Raw genomic sequence first — 15521 nt, 5'->3', positions numbered from 1 at the left:
GATCAGATTTACTGAAGGTTTACCACCCAGTGTAGAGGACTAGTGGTTTGATTTTCAGATCAGATTTACTGAAGGTTTACCACCCAGTGTAGAGGACTAGTGGTTTGATTCGATCAGATTTACTGAAGGTTTACCACCCAGTGTAGAAGACTAGTGGTTTGATGATCAGATCAGATTTATTGAAGGTTTACCACCCAGTGTAGAGGACTAGTGGTTTGATGATCAGATCAGATTTACTGAAGGTTTACCACCCAGTGTAGAGGACTAGTGGTTTGATTTCCAGATCAGATTTACTGAAGGTTTACCACCCAGTGTAGAGGACTAGTGGTGTGATGATCAGATTTACTGAAGGTTTACCACCCAGTGTAGAGGACTAGTGGTGTGATGATCAGATCAGATTTACTGAAGGTTTACCACCCAGTGTAGAGGACTAGTGGTTTGATGTTCAGATCAGATTTACTGAAGGTTTACCACCCAGTGTAGAGGACTAGTGGTTTGATTTCCAGATCAGATTTACTGAAGGTTTACCACCCAGTGTAGAGGACTAGTGGTTTGATGATCAGATTAACTGAAGGTTTACCACCCAGTGTAGAGGACTAGTGGTTTGATTATCAGATTTACTGAAGGTTTACCACCCAGTGTAGAGGACTAGTGGTTTGATGATCAGATTTACTGAAGGTTTACCACCCAGTGTAGAGGACTAGTGGTTTGATGTCCAGATCAGATTTACTGAAGGTTTACCACCCAGTGTAGAGGACTAGTGGTTTGATTTCAGATCAGATTTACTTAAGGTTTACCACCCAGTGTAGAGGACTAGTGGTTTGATTCCAGATCAGATTTACTGAAGGTTTACCACCCAGTGTAGAGGACTAGTGGTGTGATGATCAGATTTACTGAAGGTTTACCACCCAGTGTAGAGGACTAGTGGTGTGATGATCAGATTTACTGAAGGTTTACCACCCAGTGTAGAACACTAGTGGTGTGATGATCAGATCAGATTTACTGAAGGTTTACCACCCAGTGTAGAAGACTAGTGGTTTGATGATCAGATTTACTGAAGGTTTACCACCCAGTGTAGAGGACTAGTGGTGTGATGATCAGATTTACTGAAGGTTTACCACCCAGTGTAGAGGACTAGTGGTGTGATGATCAGATTTACTGAAGGTTTACCACCCAGTGTAGAGGACTAGTGGTGTGATGATCAGATTTACTGAAGGTTTACCACCCAGTGTAGAGGACTAGTAGTGTGATGATCAGATTTACTGAAGGTTTACCACCCAGTGTAGAAGACTAGTGGTTTGATGATCAGATCAGATTTACTGAAGGTTTACCACCCAGTGTAGAAGACTAGTGGTTTGATGATCAGATCAGATTTATTGAAGGTTTACCACCCAGTGTAGAGGACTAGTGGTTTGATGATCAGATCAGATTTACTGAAGGTTTACCACCCAGTGTAGAGGACTAGTGGTTTGATGATCAGATTTACTGAAGGTTTACCACCCAGTGTAGAGGACTAGTGGTTTGATGATCAGATCAGATTTACTGAAGGTTTACCACCCAGTGTAGAGGACTAGTGGTTTGTATTTTATGAAGTATTAATTCTGGTTCACAGTGCGGATCCAATAGAGGTCCCCGTATCAAATGGGTCGGTACAAATATGTGTACTGTTACACCCTTAGTATGTGGATACGTGTTAGACCTGTGTTCTCACCTCAGAGAAGGCTAGTGTGTGTGTGTGTGTGTGTGTTCTCACCTCATAGAGGATAAGGCTGGTCTCCTGTTGAAAGCCTGCTCTCTCACACATGACGGGCAGCAGGTCTCCTGGTAGAGAAAACAGCATACATTTAACACTGCTTTACACACACACACTTTTCAACTCTAATACTACTCCACATCCACCACAGGGTTCTCCTCAGGATTTAACAAGGTGGTGCTGCTGAGTAAGGAGGGGGAGGGGTAACTGAACCCCCCCCTCCTCCCTAACTGAACTCCCCCCCTCCTCCCTAACTGAACTCCCCTCTGCCATTTCCTGCACTTTAGAGGCTTAAATGATCAAAGTAAAACAATTAAATTAAAATGACAGTGACGCAATCAGTCCACAAGGTGGCACATCACCCCCCCCCCTTACGTATTGTTAGGAGAGGAGTCTGTACCACACAGCCCAGACACAGCAGGATACTTACGTATTTTACAGGATATAGCTGTGTAGATATGTCCACAATAATTTAAGCTTCTGCTTTTTGGATCATACATCTTCAGGAACAACATGACGTCGTCTGAAAAGAGAAGAGAGTTTGAGAACGATCATTAAAAAAAGGACAATCTATTTTTACTTGACCCGTTACATGAAAAAACATTTCCATTTCTTTGAAACGACTTGTGATTTCATCTAGAATAGTAAAATGGCTTTAACTAGCTGCTTTGTACTTAGTGGTCATTAGTCAGAGGGCGTCAACCCCCCCCAGTCAGAGGGCGTCAACCCCCCCAGTCAGAGGGCGTAACGCCCCCCCCCCCAGTCAGAGGGCGGCAACCCCGTCCCCCCCCAGTCAGAGGGCGGCAACCCCGTCCCCCCAGTCAGAGGGCGTCAACCCCCCAGTCAGAGGGCGTCAACCCCCCCAGTCAGAGGGCGTCAACCCCCCCCACTCAGAGGGCGTCAACCCCCCAGTCAGAGGGCGTAACGCCCCCCAGTCAGAGGGCGGCAACCCCGTCCCCCAGTCAGAGGGCGGCAACCCCCCCCAGTCAGAGGGCGTCAACCCCCCAGTCAGAGGGCGTCAACCACCCCAGTCAGAGGGCGGCAACCCCCCCAGTCAGAGGGCGTCAACCCCCCCAGTCAGAGGGCGTCAACCCCCCAGTCAGAGGGCGTAACGCCCCCCCAGTCAGAGGGCGGCAACCCCCCCCCCCAGTCAGAGGGCGTCAACCCCCCCAGTCAGAGGGCGTAACGCCCCCCAGTCAGAGGGCGGCAACCCCCCCAGTCAGAGGGCGTCAACCCCCCCAGTCAGAGGGCGGCAACCCCCCAGTCAGAGGGCGTAACGCCCCCCAGTCAGAGGGCGGCAACCCCCCCCAGTCAGAGGGCGTCAACCCCCCAGTCAGAGGGCGGCAACCCCCCCCAGTCAGAGGGCGTCAACCCCCCCCAGTCAGAGGGCGGCAACCCCCCCAGTCAGAGGGCGTAACGCCCCCCAGTCAGAGGGCGGCAACCCCCCCCAGTCAGAGGGCGTCAACCCCCCCAGTCAGAGGGCGTAACGCCCCCCAGTCAGAGGGCGGCAACCCCCCCAGTCAGAGGGCGTAACGCCCCCAGTCAGAGGGCGGCAACCCCCCCCAGTCAGAGGGCGTAACGCCCCACCCCCAGTCAGAGGGCGGCAACCCCCCCAGTCAGAGGGCGGCAACCCCCCCCAGTCAGAGGGCGTAACGCCCCCCAGTCAGAGGGCGTAACCCCCCCCAGTCAGAGGGCGTAACGCCCAGTGCCCTAAACAACCTGAGAATAAAGGAATATCAGAATAACAGTCTTTGATAATCGGTAATAATCTGTAAAATAAATGTCTAAACTCACGGTCTTTGTCGAACTTGGGTAACGTTGCTCCACTGGCAGCCATCTCAGGATCCACCGTCTCCAAAAATATAGTCCAGGGATTCTCATTGTCGCTCAAGTCTATCATCTGGGGAGGAAATACACACAGGGTTACACACACACCAGTCCCTATACTGTCTTCCAAGAGACTACAGGACCGTTTCCAGGTCAGCCTGATGGTTGTGTTACTCACAGACTTGCTGCAGTCTGCCTCATAGTCCAGCATGGCAGGTCTCTTGGTGCCGTTGCTCCGGGCCTGCATGGGCCACAGCCTCATCTGGTCCTGTGGGAAACCCTGCAGCACATCAATACACACTGTCAGACTGGGGCTACACACAAGCATGGTTCCTCTCAAGGTTTCTTACTTTGGCGTCCTCTGGGAGAAGAAGAACAGTGGTCGAACGGCAGGTTAAAGGTTAACGGAGAGGACAGCAACACACAGAGAGAGAAGAGAGTCTCACCATGGTCTGGGAGAGATTCTGGACAAACTCCTGCAGCGTGGAGCTCTTCAGGACCTTGAACACAGTGTACTTCACCTTCTCCTCATCATACATGTCATTACCCTGGTGACCACAGAACTGGTCCTCTGTCACAATCTGGGAGGAGAGAGAGCGAGGTGGAGAAGAGAGGAGGAGAGGAGAAGGAGAAGGAGAGAGGAGAGAGAGGGCGAGGGGGGAGACAGAGGGAGGGGAAGAGACATGGAGAAATAGAGACAAGTGATTCATAACACCAACATTCTCCTAAAGCCATTCTGTTATTAGCTGGACCTGTGACTGGGGGGAGGAGGAGAGAGCTCCAAGCCTTACCTGGACCTGCATGTAGAGATGGGCCTCCTGCCGCTCCTTCCTCTTCTGAGCCTCAACCCTCTTCTCCTCCTGAAGCCTCTCCACCAGCTGCTGGGGGATGTCCACGTCGTTTACCGCCAGCAGCACCTCACCTGGGGGGAGACGGGTAAACACAGGGTTACCTAACAATACCTCACCTGGGGGGAGACGGGTAAACACAGGGTTACCTAACAATACCTCACCTGAAGTGTTGACTACCATGTGCTACAAAAGGTAGTATAAGGCTTCATAGCATTGACTTAGTGAGTTATAAGGCTTCATAGAGTTATAAAAGTAATATCCTGACTTAACCTGTTGGGGCTAGGGGGCAGTATTTTCACGGCTGGATAAAAAAACGTACCCGATTTAATCTGGTTACTAATCCTACCCAGTAACTAGAATATGCATATACTTATTATATATGGATAGAAAACACCCTAAAGTTTCTAAAACTGTTTGAATGGTGTCTGTGAGTATAACAGAACTCATTTGGCAGGCAAAACCCTGAGACATTTTCTGACAGGAAGTGGATACCTGATGTGTTGAATTACCTTTAAGCCTATGCCATTGAAACACACAGGGGTTGATTAATGTTTTGGCACTTCCTATTGCTTCCACTAGATGTCACCAGCCTTTACAAAGTGTTTTGAGTCTTTTACTGTGAGATCTGACCGAACAAGAGCCATGGAACGGTGATGGCCGATTAGACTCTGGCGCGCGAGTTCATGTTGGGTACCCTCGTTCCAATACGTTATAAAAGAGAATGCATTCGTCCACCTTGAATATTATTAATGTTCTGGTTAAAAAAGGCACTAATGATTTATGCTATACAACGTTTGAAAGAACGTAAATATATTTTTTCCCCTCGTTCATGACGAGAAGTCCGGCTGGCTTAGATCATGTGCTAACAACACGGATCTTTTTGGATATAAATGATGAGCTTTTTTGAACAAAACTACATTCGTTATGGACCTGGGATTCCGGGAAGTGACATCTGATGAAGAGAATCAAAGGTAATGGATTATTTACATAGTATTTTCGATTTTAGATCTCTCCAACATGGCCGTTTGTCTGTATAGCAAAGCATATTTTTCTGGGCGCAATGCTCAGATTATTGCAAAGTGTGATTTCCCAGTAAGGTTATTTTTAAATCTGGCAAGTTGATTGCGTTCAAGAGATGTAAATCTATAATTCTTTAAATGACAATATAATATTTTACCAATGTTTTCTAATTTTAATTATTTAATTTGTGGTGCTGACTTGACTGCCGGTTATTGGAGGGAAACGATTTCCTCAACATCAATGCCATAGTAAAATGCTGTTTTTGGATATAAATATGAACTTGATAGAACTAAAAATGCATGCATTGTCTAACATAATGTCCTAGGAGTGTCATCTGATGGCGATTGTAAAAGGTTAGTGCATCATTTTAGCTGGTTTTATGGTTTTGGTGACCCTGTCTTTGAATTGACAAAACATTACACACAGCTATTGTCAATGTACTCTCCTAACATAATCTAACTTTATGCTTTCGCCGTAAAACCTTTTTGAAATCGGACAACGTGGTTAGATTAAGGAGATGTTTATCTTTCAAAGGGTGTAAGATAGTTGTATGTTTGAAAAATTTGAATTTTGACATTTATTTGGTTTCAAATTTGCCGCTCTTGAAATGCACCTGCTGTTGATAGGGTGCACCACGGGTGGCACGCTAGCGTCCCACATAGCCCCAAGAAGTTAAGCTACTGAGTTGTAAAGCGCCATAAGGTGACTTACTGAGTTTGGACTCGCGGATGTACACCAGCATGTAAGCGTTGGTGCAGTGACGTACTGATAGGTCGTCGTCATGGCCACCGTAGTTGTGTTCAATGGCTTCCTCCTTGGTGCACCGTGACACCACGTCATCATCAAACTTACACCACTGGAGGAGGAGGAGAGACAGAGAGGAGACAGGAACGGAGAGGGAGAGAGGAACAGATGTACGTTATAAAGAAAACAGTTGATGTTCCATCATTGTATAATTTCTCAGGACACACATGAGCAGAATGTTGGCTGCATATTATGACATCATTTCCTCTTACTAGGTTAATAACATGATAAAACACCTTTCAGGTTGACAATACAAAACTAGTTCTTACGCCACATTAATGATCAGATATACTAGTGCATTTAACTGATTGGTGGGTTGGGGGACTCACGATGGGCTCCTTGACGCTGACTTTTCCGTCTCCTTTGGGGTTAAGGTAGACAACGTAGTGTCCTCCGTGGTTGTCTCCGCTGTGCACCAGCACGGCATGCAGGATGTAGTTGGCCGGGTCCTTGGAGTCAGTCTTCTGGAGGAACTCATCCAGGGGAAGCTGCTCCGGAAACTCAAACCTGGGAGGGGGCGAGACGGAGAGGGGGCGAGACGGAGAGGGCGAGACGGAGAGGGGGCGAGAGGAAGAAAAGGTGTTTCTGTGATGAGTATTATCGTGTCCATGTTCTTCCTGTGTTATATCTTCAATGTGAGCTCCATTCAGGACATCAGACTCCCTGGTGAAGCAGACAGGTATGTGCTGTGTTACCCCAGTGGGGCTTTGACCTACACTGGGGGCCAAGACACCATGACCTATACTGGGGGGGGGTGTAGGTTACCATGGCCTATAAAGTTACCATGACCTATACTGGGGGTGTGTTAGTTACCATGACCTATACTGGGGGGGTGTAAGTTACCATGACCTATACTGGGGGGTGTAAGTTACCATGACCTATACTGGGGGGTAAGTTACCATGACCTATACTGGGGGGTAAGTTACCATGACCTATACTGGGGGGTAAGTTACCATGACCTACAGTGGGGGAAAAAAGTATTTAGTCAGCCACCAATTGTGCAAGTTCTCCCACTTAAAAAGATGAGAGAGGCCTGTAATTTTCATCATAGGTACACGTCAACTATGACAGACAAAATGAGAAAAAAGAAAATCACATTGAAGGATTTTTAATGAATTTATTTGCAAATTATGGTGGAAAATAAGTATTTGGTCACCTACAAACAAGCAACATTTCTGGCTCTCACAGACCTGTAACTTCTTCTTTAAGAGGCTCCTCTGTCCTCCACTCATTACCTGTATTAATGGCACCTGTTTGAACTTGTTATCAGTATAAAAGACACCTGTCCACAACCTCAAACAGTCACACTCCAAACTCCACTATGGCCAAGACCAAAGAGCTGTCAAAGGACACCAGAAACAAAATTGTAGACCTGCACCAGGCTGGGAAGACTGTATCTGCAATAGGCAAGCAGCTGGGTTAGAAGAAATCAACTGTGGGAGCAATTATTAGGAAATGGAAGACATACAAGACCACTGGTAATCTCCCTCGATCTGGGGCTCCACGCAAGATCTCACCCCGTGGGGTCAAAATTATCACAAGAATGGTGAGCAAAAATCCCAGAACCACACGGGGGGACCTAGTGAATGACCTGCAGAGAGCTGGGTCCAAAGTAACAAAGCCTACCATCAGTAACACACTACGCCGCCAGGGACTCAAATCCTGCAGTGCCAGACGTGTCCCCCTGCTTAAGCCAGTACATATCCAGGCCCGTCTGAAGTTTGCTAGAGAGCATTTGGATGATCCAGAAGAGGATTGGGAGAATGTCATATGGTCAGATGAAACCAAAATATAACTTTTTGGTAAAAACTCAACTCGTCGTGTTTGGAGGACAAAGAATGCTGAGTTGCATCCAAAGAACACCATATCTACTGTGAAGCATGGGGGTGGAAACATCATGCTTTGTGGCTGTTTTTCTGCAAAGGGACCAGGACGACTGATCCGTGTAAAGGAAAGAATGAATGGGGCCATGTATCGTGAGATTTTGAGTGAAAACCTCCTTCCATCAGCAAGGGCATTGAAGATGAAACATGGCTGGGTCTTTCAGCATGACAATGATCCCAAACACACCGCCCGGGAAACAAAGGAGTGGCTTCGTAAGAAGCATTTCAAGGTCCTGGAGTGGCCTAGCCAGTCTCCAGATCTCAACCCCATAGAAAATCTTTGGAGGGAGTTGAAAGTCAGTGTTGCCCAGCGACAGCCCCAAAACATCACTGCTCTAGAGGAGATCTGCATGGCGGAATGGGCCAAAATACCAGCAACAGTGTGTGAAGACTTACAGAAAACGTTTGATCTGTGTCATTGCCAACAAAGGGTATATAACAAAGTATTGAGATCGACTTTTGTTATTGACCAAATACTTATTTTCCACCATAATTTGCAAATAAATTCATTAAAAATCCTACAATGTGATTTTCTGGATTTTTTTTCTCATTTTGTCTGTCATCGTTGAAGTGTACCTATGATGAAAATTACAGGCCTCTCATCTTTTTAAGTGGGAGAACTTGCACAATTGGTGGCTGACTAAATACTTTTTTCCCCCACTGTTTACTGGGGGGTAAGTTACCATGACCTACACCGAGTGTACAAAACATTAGGAACACCTGCTCTTTCCATGACAGGTGAATCCAGGTGAAAGCTATGATCCCTTATTGATGTCACTTGTTAAATCCACTTCAATCAGTGTAGATGAAGGGGAGGGTTAAAGAAGTGTTTCTAAGCCTTCAGACAATTGAGACATGGATTGTCTGTGTGCCATTCAGAGGGCAAGACAAAATATTTAGTGCCTTTGAACGGTATATGGCAGTGGATGCCAGGCGCACCGGATTGTGTCAAGAACTGTAACCCTGCTGGGTTTTTCATGCTCAACAGTTTCCTGTGTGTATCAATATTGGTCCACCACCCAAAGGACATCCAGCCAACTTGACAACTGCGGGAAGCATTGGGGTCAATATGGGCCAGCATCCCTGTGGAACGCTTTCAACACCTTGTAGAGTTGATGCCCTGATGAATAGACTGTTCTGAGGGCAAAACGGGGGGCAACTCAATATTAGGAAGGTGTTCTTAATGTTTGGTATAGTCAGTGAACCTGTGGAATTAACATGTTTAGACAGGTATGTGTGTGTTACCTGTCGTTGATCTTGATGTTTTGGTCGGTCTGAGGGTCGTACATGAACCTCATCAGCTGCAGGTGCAGTATGGGAGGGAAAGTCAAGAACTTCACCCCCTTCTCCGCTTCCTGGAAACACACACGGCCGGTAAGTTTACTGACTCATCATCCATGTGTCCTACCTCCAGTAGATTATACAGGACCAGAAACCCTCCAGGTCTGAATCTAGATTATACAGGACCAGAAACCCTCCAGGTCTAAATCTAGATTATACAGGACCAGAAACCCTCCAGGTCTGAATCTAGATTATACAGGACCAGAAACCCTCCAGGTCTAAATCTAGATTATACAGGACCAGAAACCCTCCAGGTCTGAATCTAGACAGAAAGTATGTGTAGATTATACAGGACCAGAGATGTTCAACTAACTGACCCTTCTCTGGTCCAAAGAATTGATTTTGACCAACAAATCCATCCTAAGAATTTTGAAATCCCGTTGTGGCCCTCAAACCAAAAATGATTGTAGAACAGGTGGACAGCCTCACCTATAGGCCATGTTCATAAAGCACATTTACACTCATCATTAACCTGTTCTACAGCCTCACCTATAGGCCATGTTCATAAAGCACATTTACACTCATCATTAACCTGTTCTACAGCCTCACCTATAGGCCATGTTCATAAAGCACATTTACACTCATCATTAACCTGTTCTACAGCCTCACCTATAGGCCATGTTCATAAAGCACATTTACACTCATCATTAACCTGTTCTACAGCCGCACCTATAGGCCATGTCCATAAAGCACATTTACACTCATCATTAACCTGTTCTACAGCCTCACCTATAGGCCATGTTCATAAAGCACATTTACACTCATCATTAACCTGTTCTACAGCCTCACCTATAGGCCATGTTCATAAAGCACATTTACACTCATCATTAACCTGTTCTACAGCCTCACCTATAGGCCATGTTCATAAAGCACATTTACACTCATCATTAACCTGTTCTACAGCCTCACCTATAGGCCATGTCCATAAAGCACATTTACACTCATCATTAACCTGTTCTACAGCCTCACCTATAGGCCATGTCCATAAAGCACATTTACACTCATCATTAACCTGTTCTACAGCCTCACCTATAGGCCATGTCCATAAAGCACATTTACACTCATCATTAACCTGTTCTACAGCCTCACCTATAGGCCATGTCCATAAAGCACATTTACACTCATCATTAACTATATAAACCCATTATCAAGATGTTATGTAGCCTGAGTGTTTATAAAGCATCTATAAATCCTGTACACACCCTTTATAAAGCCTGAATAAGGCCACCCGTAGTGATATAAAGCATCTTTTAACCATACATAAGGCCTTTATAAAGCCTGAATAAGGCCTCACCTGTAGGCCATGTTCTCCTGCGTCGTATTTGTTGTCTCCGTCAAGCTGCTCCACAGCGACATAGTCCTTAAAGGACTCAAAGACTAGAGAGAGAACAGAAACAGTTAGCCACGCACACACGCGCACGCACGCACACACTAGCCTTGTGGTTAGAGTGTCTGCCCTGAGATTGAAAGGTTAGGAGTTCTATCCCCGTCCTAGTCATACCAAAGACTGTACAAATGCGATTTGAAGCATCTCTGCTTGGCACTCAGCATTAAGGACACTGGAAGTAAAGGCCTTCTGCATGTCAAACTCCGATAAACCCTTAACACTAGAACAGCCTGGCCTTTCAGCCCATCAGTACACGCTAGAGAATGTTGCCTGGCATCCCCTTTAGCATCAGATGCATATCAACCTGCAAAGTGCACAAACATGCCTGATAAATAGTGAGTAAATGCGTGTAAATTATTAATTGCATTAAATAATATTCAGGGGAATATATCAATAAAAATAAACAATAGTAATGTTTAGAGTCAAGGATCTGTTTCGTATAATTCTACAGTCCTAGAAAACAGACCTACAGTCTATTTTAGATTCTCATACAATAAAAACAGTTTATTGTAGAGTTGATCATTAATACTGTCACAGTAATTCATAAAGTCCAGCTTCTTTTGACAAAGTAGAAACTAAAATAATAATAATAAAACCAGCCAGGTGACAGGTTAAATGATTTGACTTATTCCTGAACAGAAGCACCAGCAAACAATTGTAAAGGATGAAGTAAAGAAATATTAGTGGGAAAACATTCATGACAAGACATAAAAACAGTCATTTGTTGATTGTATCAGATACTGTATGTCAGTTGCAAATCAGTTGCACTGTACACAGTTTTCATGGGCCTTGTTTCCTGTGCACCTGCACACTTGACATTGTGTGTTATTTTTCCCCAGTGGGAGCTGTGGTGCTTGGAGAAGAGGGAGAGCAGGACCCGCTGCCTGCTTGGAGATGTGGTGCTTGGGGAAGAGGGAGAGCAGGACCCGCTGCCTGCTTGGAGATGTGGTGCTTGGGGAAGAGGGAGAGCAGGACCCGCTGCCTGCTTGGAGATGTGGTGCTTGGGGAAGAGGGAGAGCAGGACCCCCTGCCTGCTTGGAGATGTGGTGCTTGGGGAAGAGGGAGAGCAGGACCCCCTGCCTGCTTGGAGATGTGGTGCTTGGGGAAGAGGGAGAGCAGGACCCGCTGCCTGCTTGGAGATGTGGTGCTTGGGGAAGAGGGAGAGCAGGACCCCTGCCTGCTTGGAGATGTGGTGCTTGGGGAAGAGGGAGAGCAGGACCCCCCTGCCTGCTTGGAGATGTGGTGCTTGGGGAAGAGGGAGAGCAGGACCCGCTGCCTGCTTGGAGATGTGGTGCTTGGGGAAGAGGGAGAGCAGGACCCCCTGCCTGCTTGGAGATGTGGTGCTTGGGGAAGAGGGAGAGCAGGACCCGCTGCCTGCTTGGAGATGTGGTGCTTGGGGAAGAGGGAGAGCAGGACCCCCTGCCTGCTTGGAGATGTGGTGCTTGGGGAAGAGGGAGAGCAGGACCCCCTGCCTGCTTGGAGATGTGGTGCTTGGGGAAGAGCAGGAACCGCTGCCTGCTTGGAGATGTAGCTTCTTTCTTGGCGTTCATGTGGTTCTCATGAAGCTCACATGCCAGATCCAGTGGGATGCATGGTGCTGAGGATGTAAACACTTGTATTTCTTTTACATCTGTACACCGTGAGTGTTGCTTTACCACTCGCCATCACTGATAAAGAGTACAGCTCCGCTGATATGTTGTTCTGCTCAGAGGGGGGCAGCTTCTGCATTTGTTTGTCCACTGTTTCTAGCAGGCTAGTCTTCTTTGCAATCAACTTGTCTGCCAGGGAAATTGATGAAGAAGTTGTCCATGGTCTCCTTTGCCCATGTAAGGCTCCAAGAGTCTCTAAACGACACCGTCAAACAGTCGCTCACCTGCTGGCCTGGTTTCCCACCCGCTGGCCTGGTTTCCCACCCGCTGGCCTGGTTTCCCACCCGCTGGCCTGGTTTCCCACCCGCTGGCCTGGTTTCATCTTTCCCCAGATGGGGAAAGTCATTGAGCCAGTACCTGGTTGGGACATCAGCGGCTAACCAAAACTGAAGTCACATGTTCCATTATCAGCTTCCATCTCGTTTCTATTGGCCATTCAGCCACTGACGATATTTGAATGTTACGTTTATTATGTTACTAGTTTTTTGCTTATAGTAGCCAGAGCAACGCTGCGTCATGACTTGCCTAGTTAAATAAAGGTTAAATAAAAAAATTTTTAAAATGAGTGATCATGAGCTGAATGCATGGACAGCAAGGATATTGTTGGAAAAAGTGACATTTGGAAATCAAGTTGCACCTCGAGTTATGGGAGATATTTGACAAAGATAAATCACAGAAACGGCAGAACCTGCTCTTCCTGATACTATATAGAAACCACACTGTTCTCTACCTGATACTATATAGAAACCACACTGTTCTCTACCTGATACTATATAGAAACCACACTGTTCTCTACCTGATACTATATAGAAACCACACTGTTCTCTACCTGCAGACACACTGCTCTACCTGATACTATATAGAAACCACACTGTTCTCTACCTGCAGAATCTGCTCCTGATACTATATAGAAACCACACTGTTCTCTACCTGGAATATCCATATATAGAAACCACACTGTTCTCTACCTGATACTATATAGAAACCACACTGTTCTCTACCTGATACTATATAGAAACCACACTGTTCTCTACCTGATACTATATAGAAACCACACTGTTCTCTACCTGTAGAATCTGCTCTTCCTGATACCATATAGAAACCACACTGTTCTCTACCTGTAGAATCTCCTCTGATACTATATAGAAACCACACTGTTCTCTACCTGCAGAACCCGCTCTTCCTGATACTATATAGAAACCACACTGTTCTCTACCTGATACTATATAGAAACCACACTGTTCTCTACCTGCAGAACCTGCTCTTCCTGATACTATATAGAAACCACACTGTTCTCTACCTGATACTATATAGAAACCACACTGTTCTCTCCTCTGATACTATATAGAAACCACACTGTTCTCTACCTGTAGAATCTGCTCTTCCTGATACTATATAGAAACCACACTGTTCTCTACCTGTAGAATCTGCTCTTCCTGATACTATATAGAAACCACACTGTTCTCTACCTGTAGAATCTCCTCTGATACTATATAGAAACCACACTGTTCTCTACCTGTAGAATCTCCTCTGATACTATATAGAAACCACACTGTTCTCTACCTACAGAATCTGCTCTTCCTGATACTATATAGAAACCACACTGTTCTCTACCTGATACTATATAGAAACCACTGTTCTCTACCTGCAGAACCTGCTCTTCCTGATACTATATAGAAACCACACTGTTCTCTACCTGTAGAATCTCCTCTGATACTATATAGAAACCACACTGTTCTCTACCTGCAGAACCTGCTCTTCCTGATATCATATAGAAACCACACTGTTCTCTACCTGCAGAACCTGCTCTTCCTGATATCATATAGAAACCACACTGTTCTCTACCTGATACTATATAGAAACCACACTGTTCTCTACCTGCAGAATCTGCTCTTCCTGATACTATATAGAAACCACACTGTTCTCTACCTGTAGAATCTCCTCTGATACTATATAGAAACCACACTGTTCTCTACCTGCAGAATCTGCTCTTCCTGATACTATATAGAAACCACACTGTTCTCTACCTGCAGAACCTGCTCTTCCTGATACTATATAGAAACCACACTGTTCTCTACCTGCAGAACCCGCTCTTCCTGATATCATATAGAAACCACACTGTTCTCTACCTGCAGAACCTGCTCTTCCTGATATCATATAGAAACCACACTGTTCTCTACCTGATACTATATAGAAACCACACTGTTCTCTACCTACAGAACCTGCTCTTCCTGATATCATATAGAAACCACACTGTTCTCTACCTACAGAACCTGCTCTTCCTGATATCATATAGAAACCACTGTTCTCTACCTACAGAACCTGCTCTTCCTGATACTATATAGAAACCACACTGTTCTCTACCTGATACTATATAGAAACCACACTGTTCTCTACCTGATACTATATAGAAACCACACTGTTCTCTACCTGATACTATATAGAAACCACACTGTTCTCTACCTGCAGAACCTGCTCTTCCTGATACTATATAGAAACCACACTGTTCTCTACCTGCAGAATCTGCTCTGATACTATATAGAAACCACACTGTTCTCTACCTGATACTATATAGAAACCACACTGTTCTCTACCTGATATCATATAGAAACCACACTGTTCTCTACCTGATACTATATAGAAACCACACTGTTCTCTACCTGTAGAATCTGCTCTTCCTGATACTATATAGAAACCACACTGTTCTCTACCTGCAGAACCCGCTCTTCCTGATACTATATAGAAACCACACTGTTCTCTACCTGATACTATATAGAAACCACACTGTTCTCTACCTGATACTATATAGAAACCACACTGTTCTCTACCTGATACTATATAGAAACCACACTGTTCTCTACCTGATACTATATAGAAACCACACTGTTCTCTACCTGATACTATATAGAAACCACACTGTTCTCTACCTGATACTATATAGAAACCACACTGTTCTCTACCTGATACTATATAGAAACCACACTGTTCTCTACCTGATACTATATA

The 15521-nt window shown here is 45.6% G+C and overlaps 1 protein-coding gene across 2 annotated transcripts in view; it reads right to left on the bottom strand.

Annotated features, from left to right (window-relative positions):
• LOC106606244 (ubiquitin carboxyl-terminal hydrolase 7) overlaps positions 1-15521 on the bottom strand; it is a 71926-nt gene that overhangs the window by 27583 nt on the left and 28822 nt on the right. For both annotated transcript variants that reach the window (XM_045719686.1, XM_045719687.1), the window contains exons 11-20: positions 10774-10856; positions 9384-9493; positions 6585-6762; positions 6163-6307; positions 4372-4502; positions 4027-4161; positions 3759-3860; positions 3548-3653; positions 2184-2276; positions 1754-1821 (exon numbers count right to left, since the gene is read on the bottom strand). In XM_045719686.1, coding sequence (XP_045575642.1) covers positions 1754-1821; positions 2184-2276; positions 3548-3653; positions 3759-3860; positions 4027-4161; positions 4372-4502; positions 6163-6307; positions 6585-6762; positions 9384-9493; positions 10774-10856 — 1151 coding nt within the window. The remainder of the gene's footprint in view (positions 1-1753; positions 1822-2183; positions 2277-3547; positions 3654-3758; positions 3861-4026; positions 4162-4371; positions 4503-6162; positions 6308-6584; positions 6763-9383; positions 9494-10773; positions 10857-15521) is intronic.

The sequence above is a fragment of the Salmo salar genome, chromosome ssa06 (assembly GCF_905237065.1).
Source record: "Salmo salar chromosome ssa06, Ssal_v3.1, whole genome shotgun sequence".
In the NCBI taxonomy this organism is placed as follows: Eukaryota; Metazoa; Chordata; class Actinopteri; order Salmoniformes; family Salmonidae; genus Salmo; species Salmo salar.
This window is presented reverse-complemented; position numbering and strand designations above follow the sequence as displayed.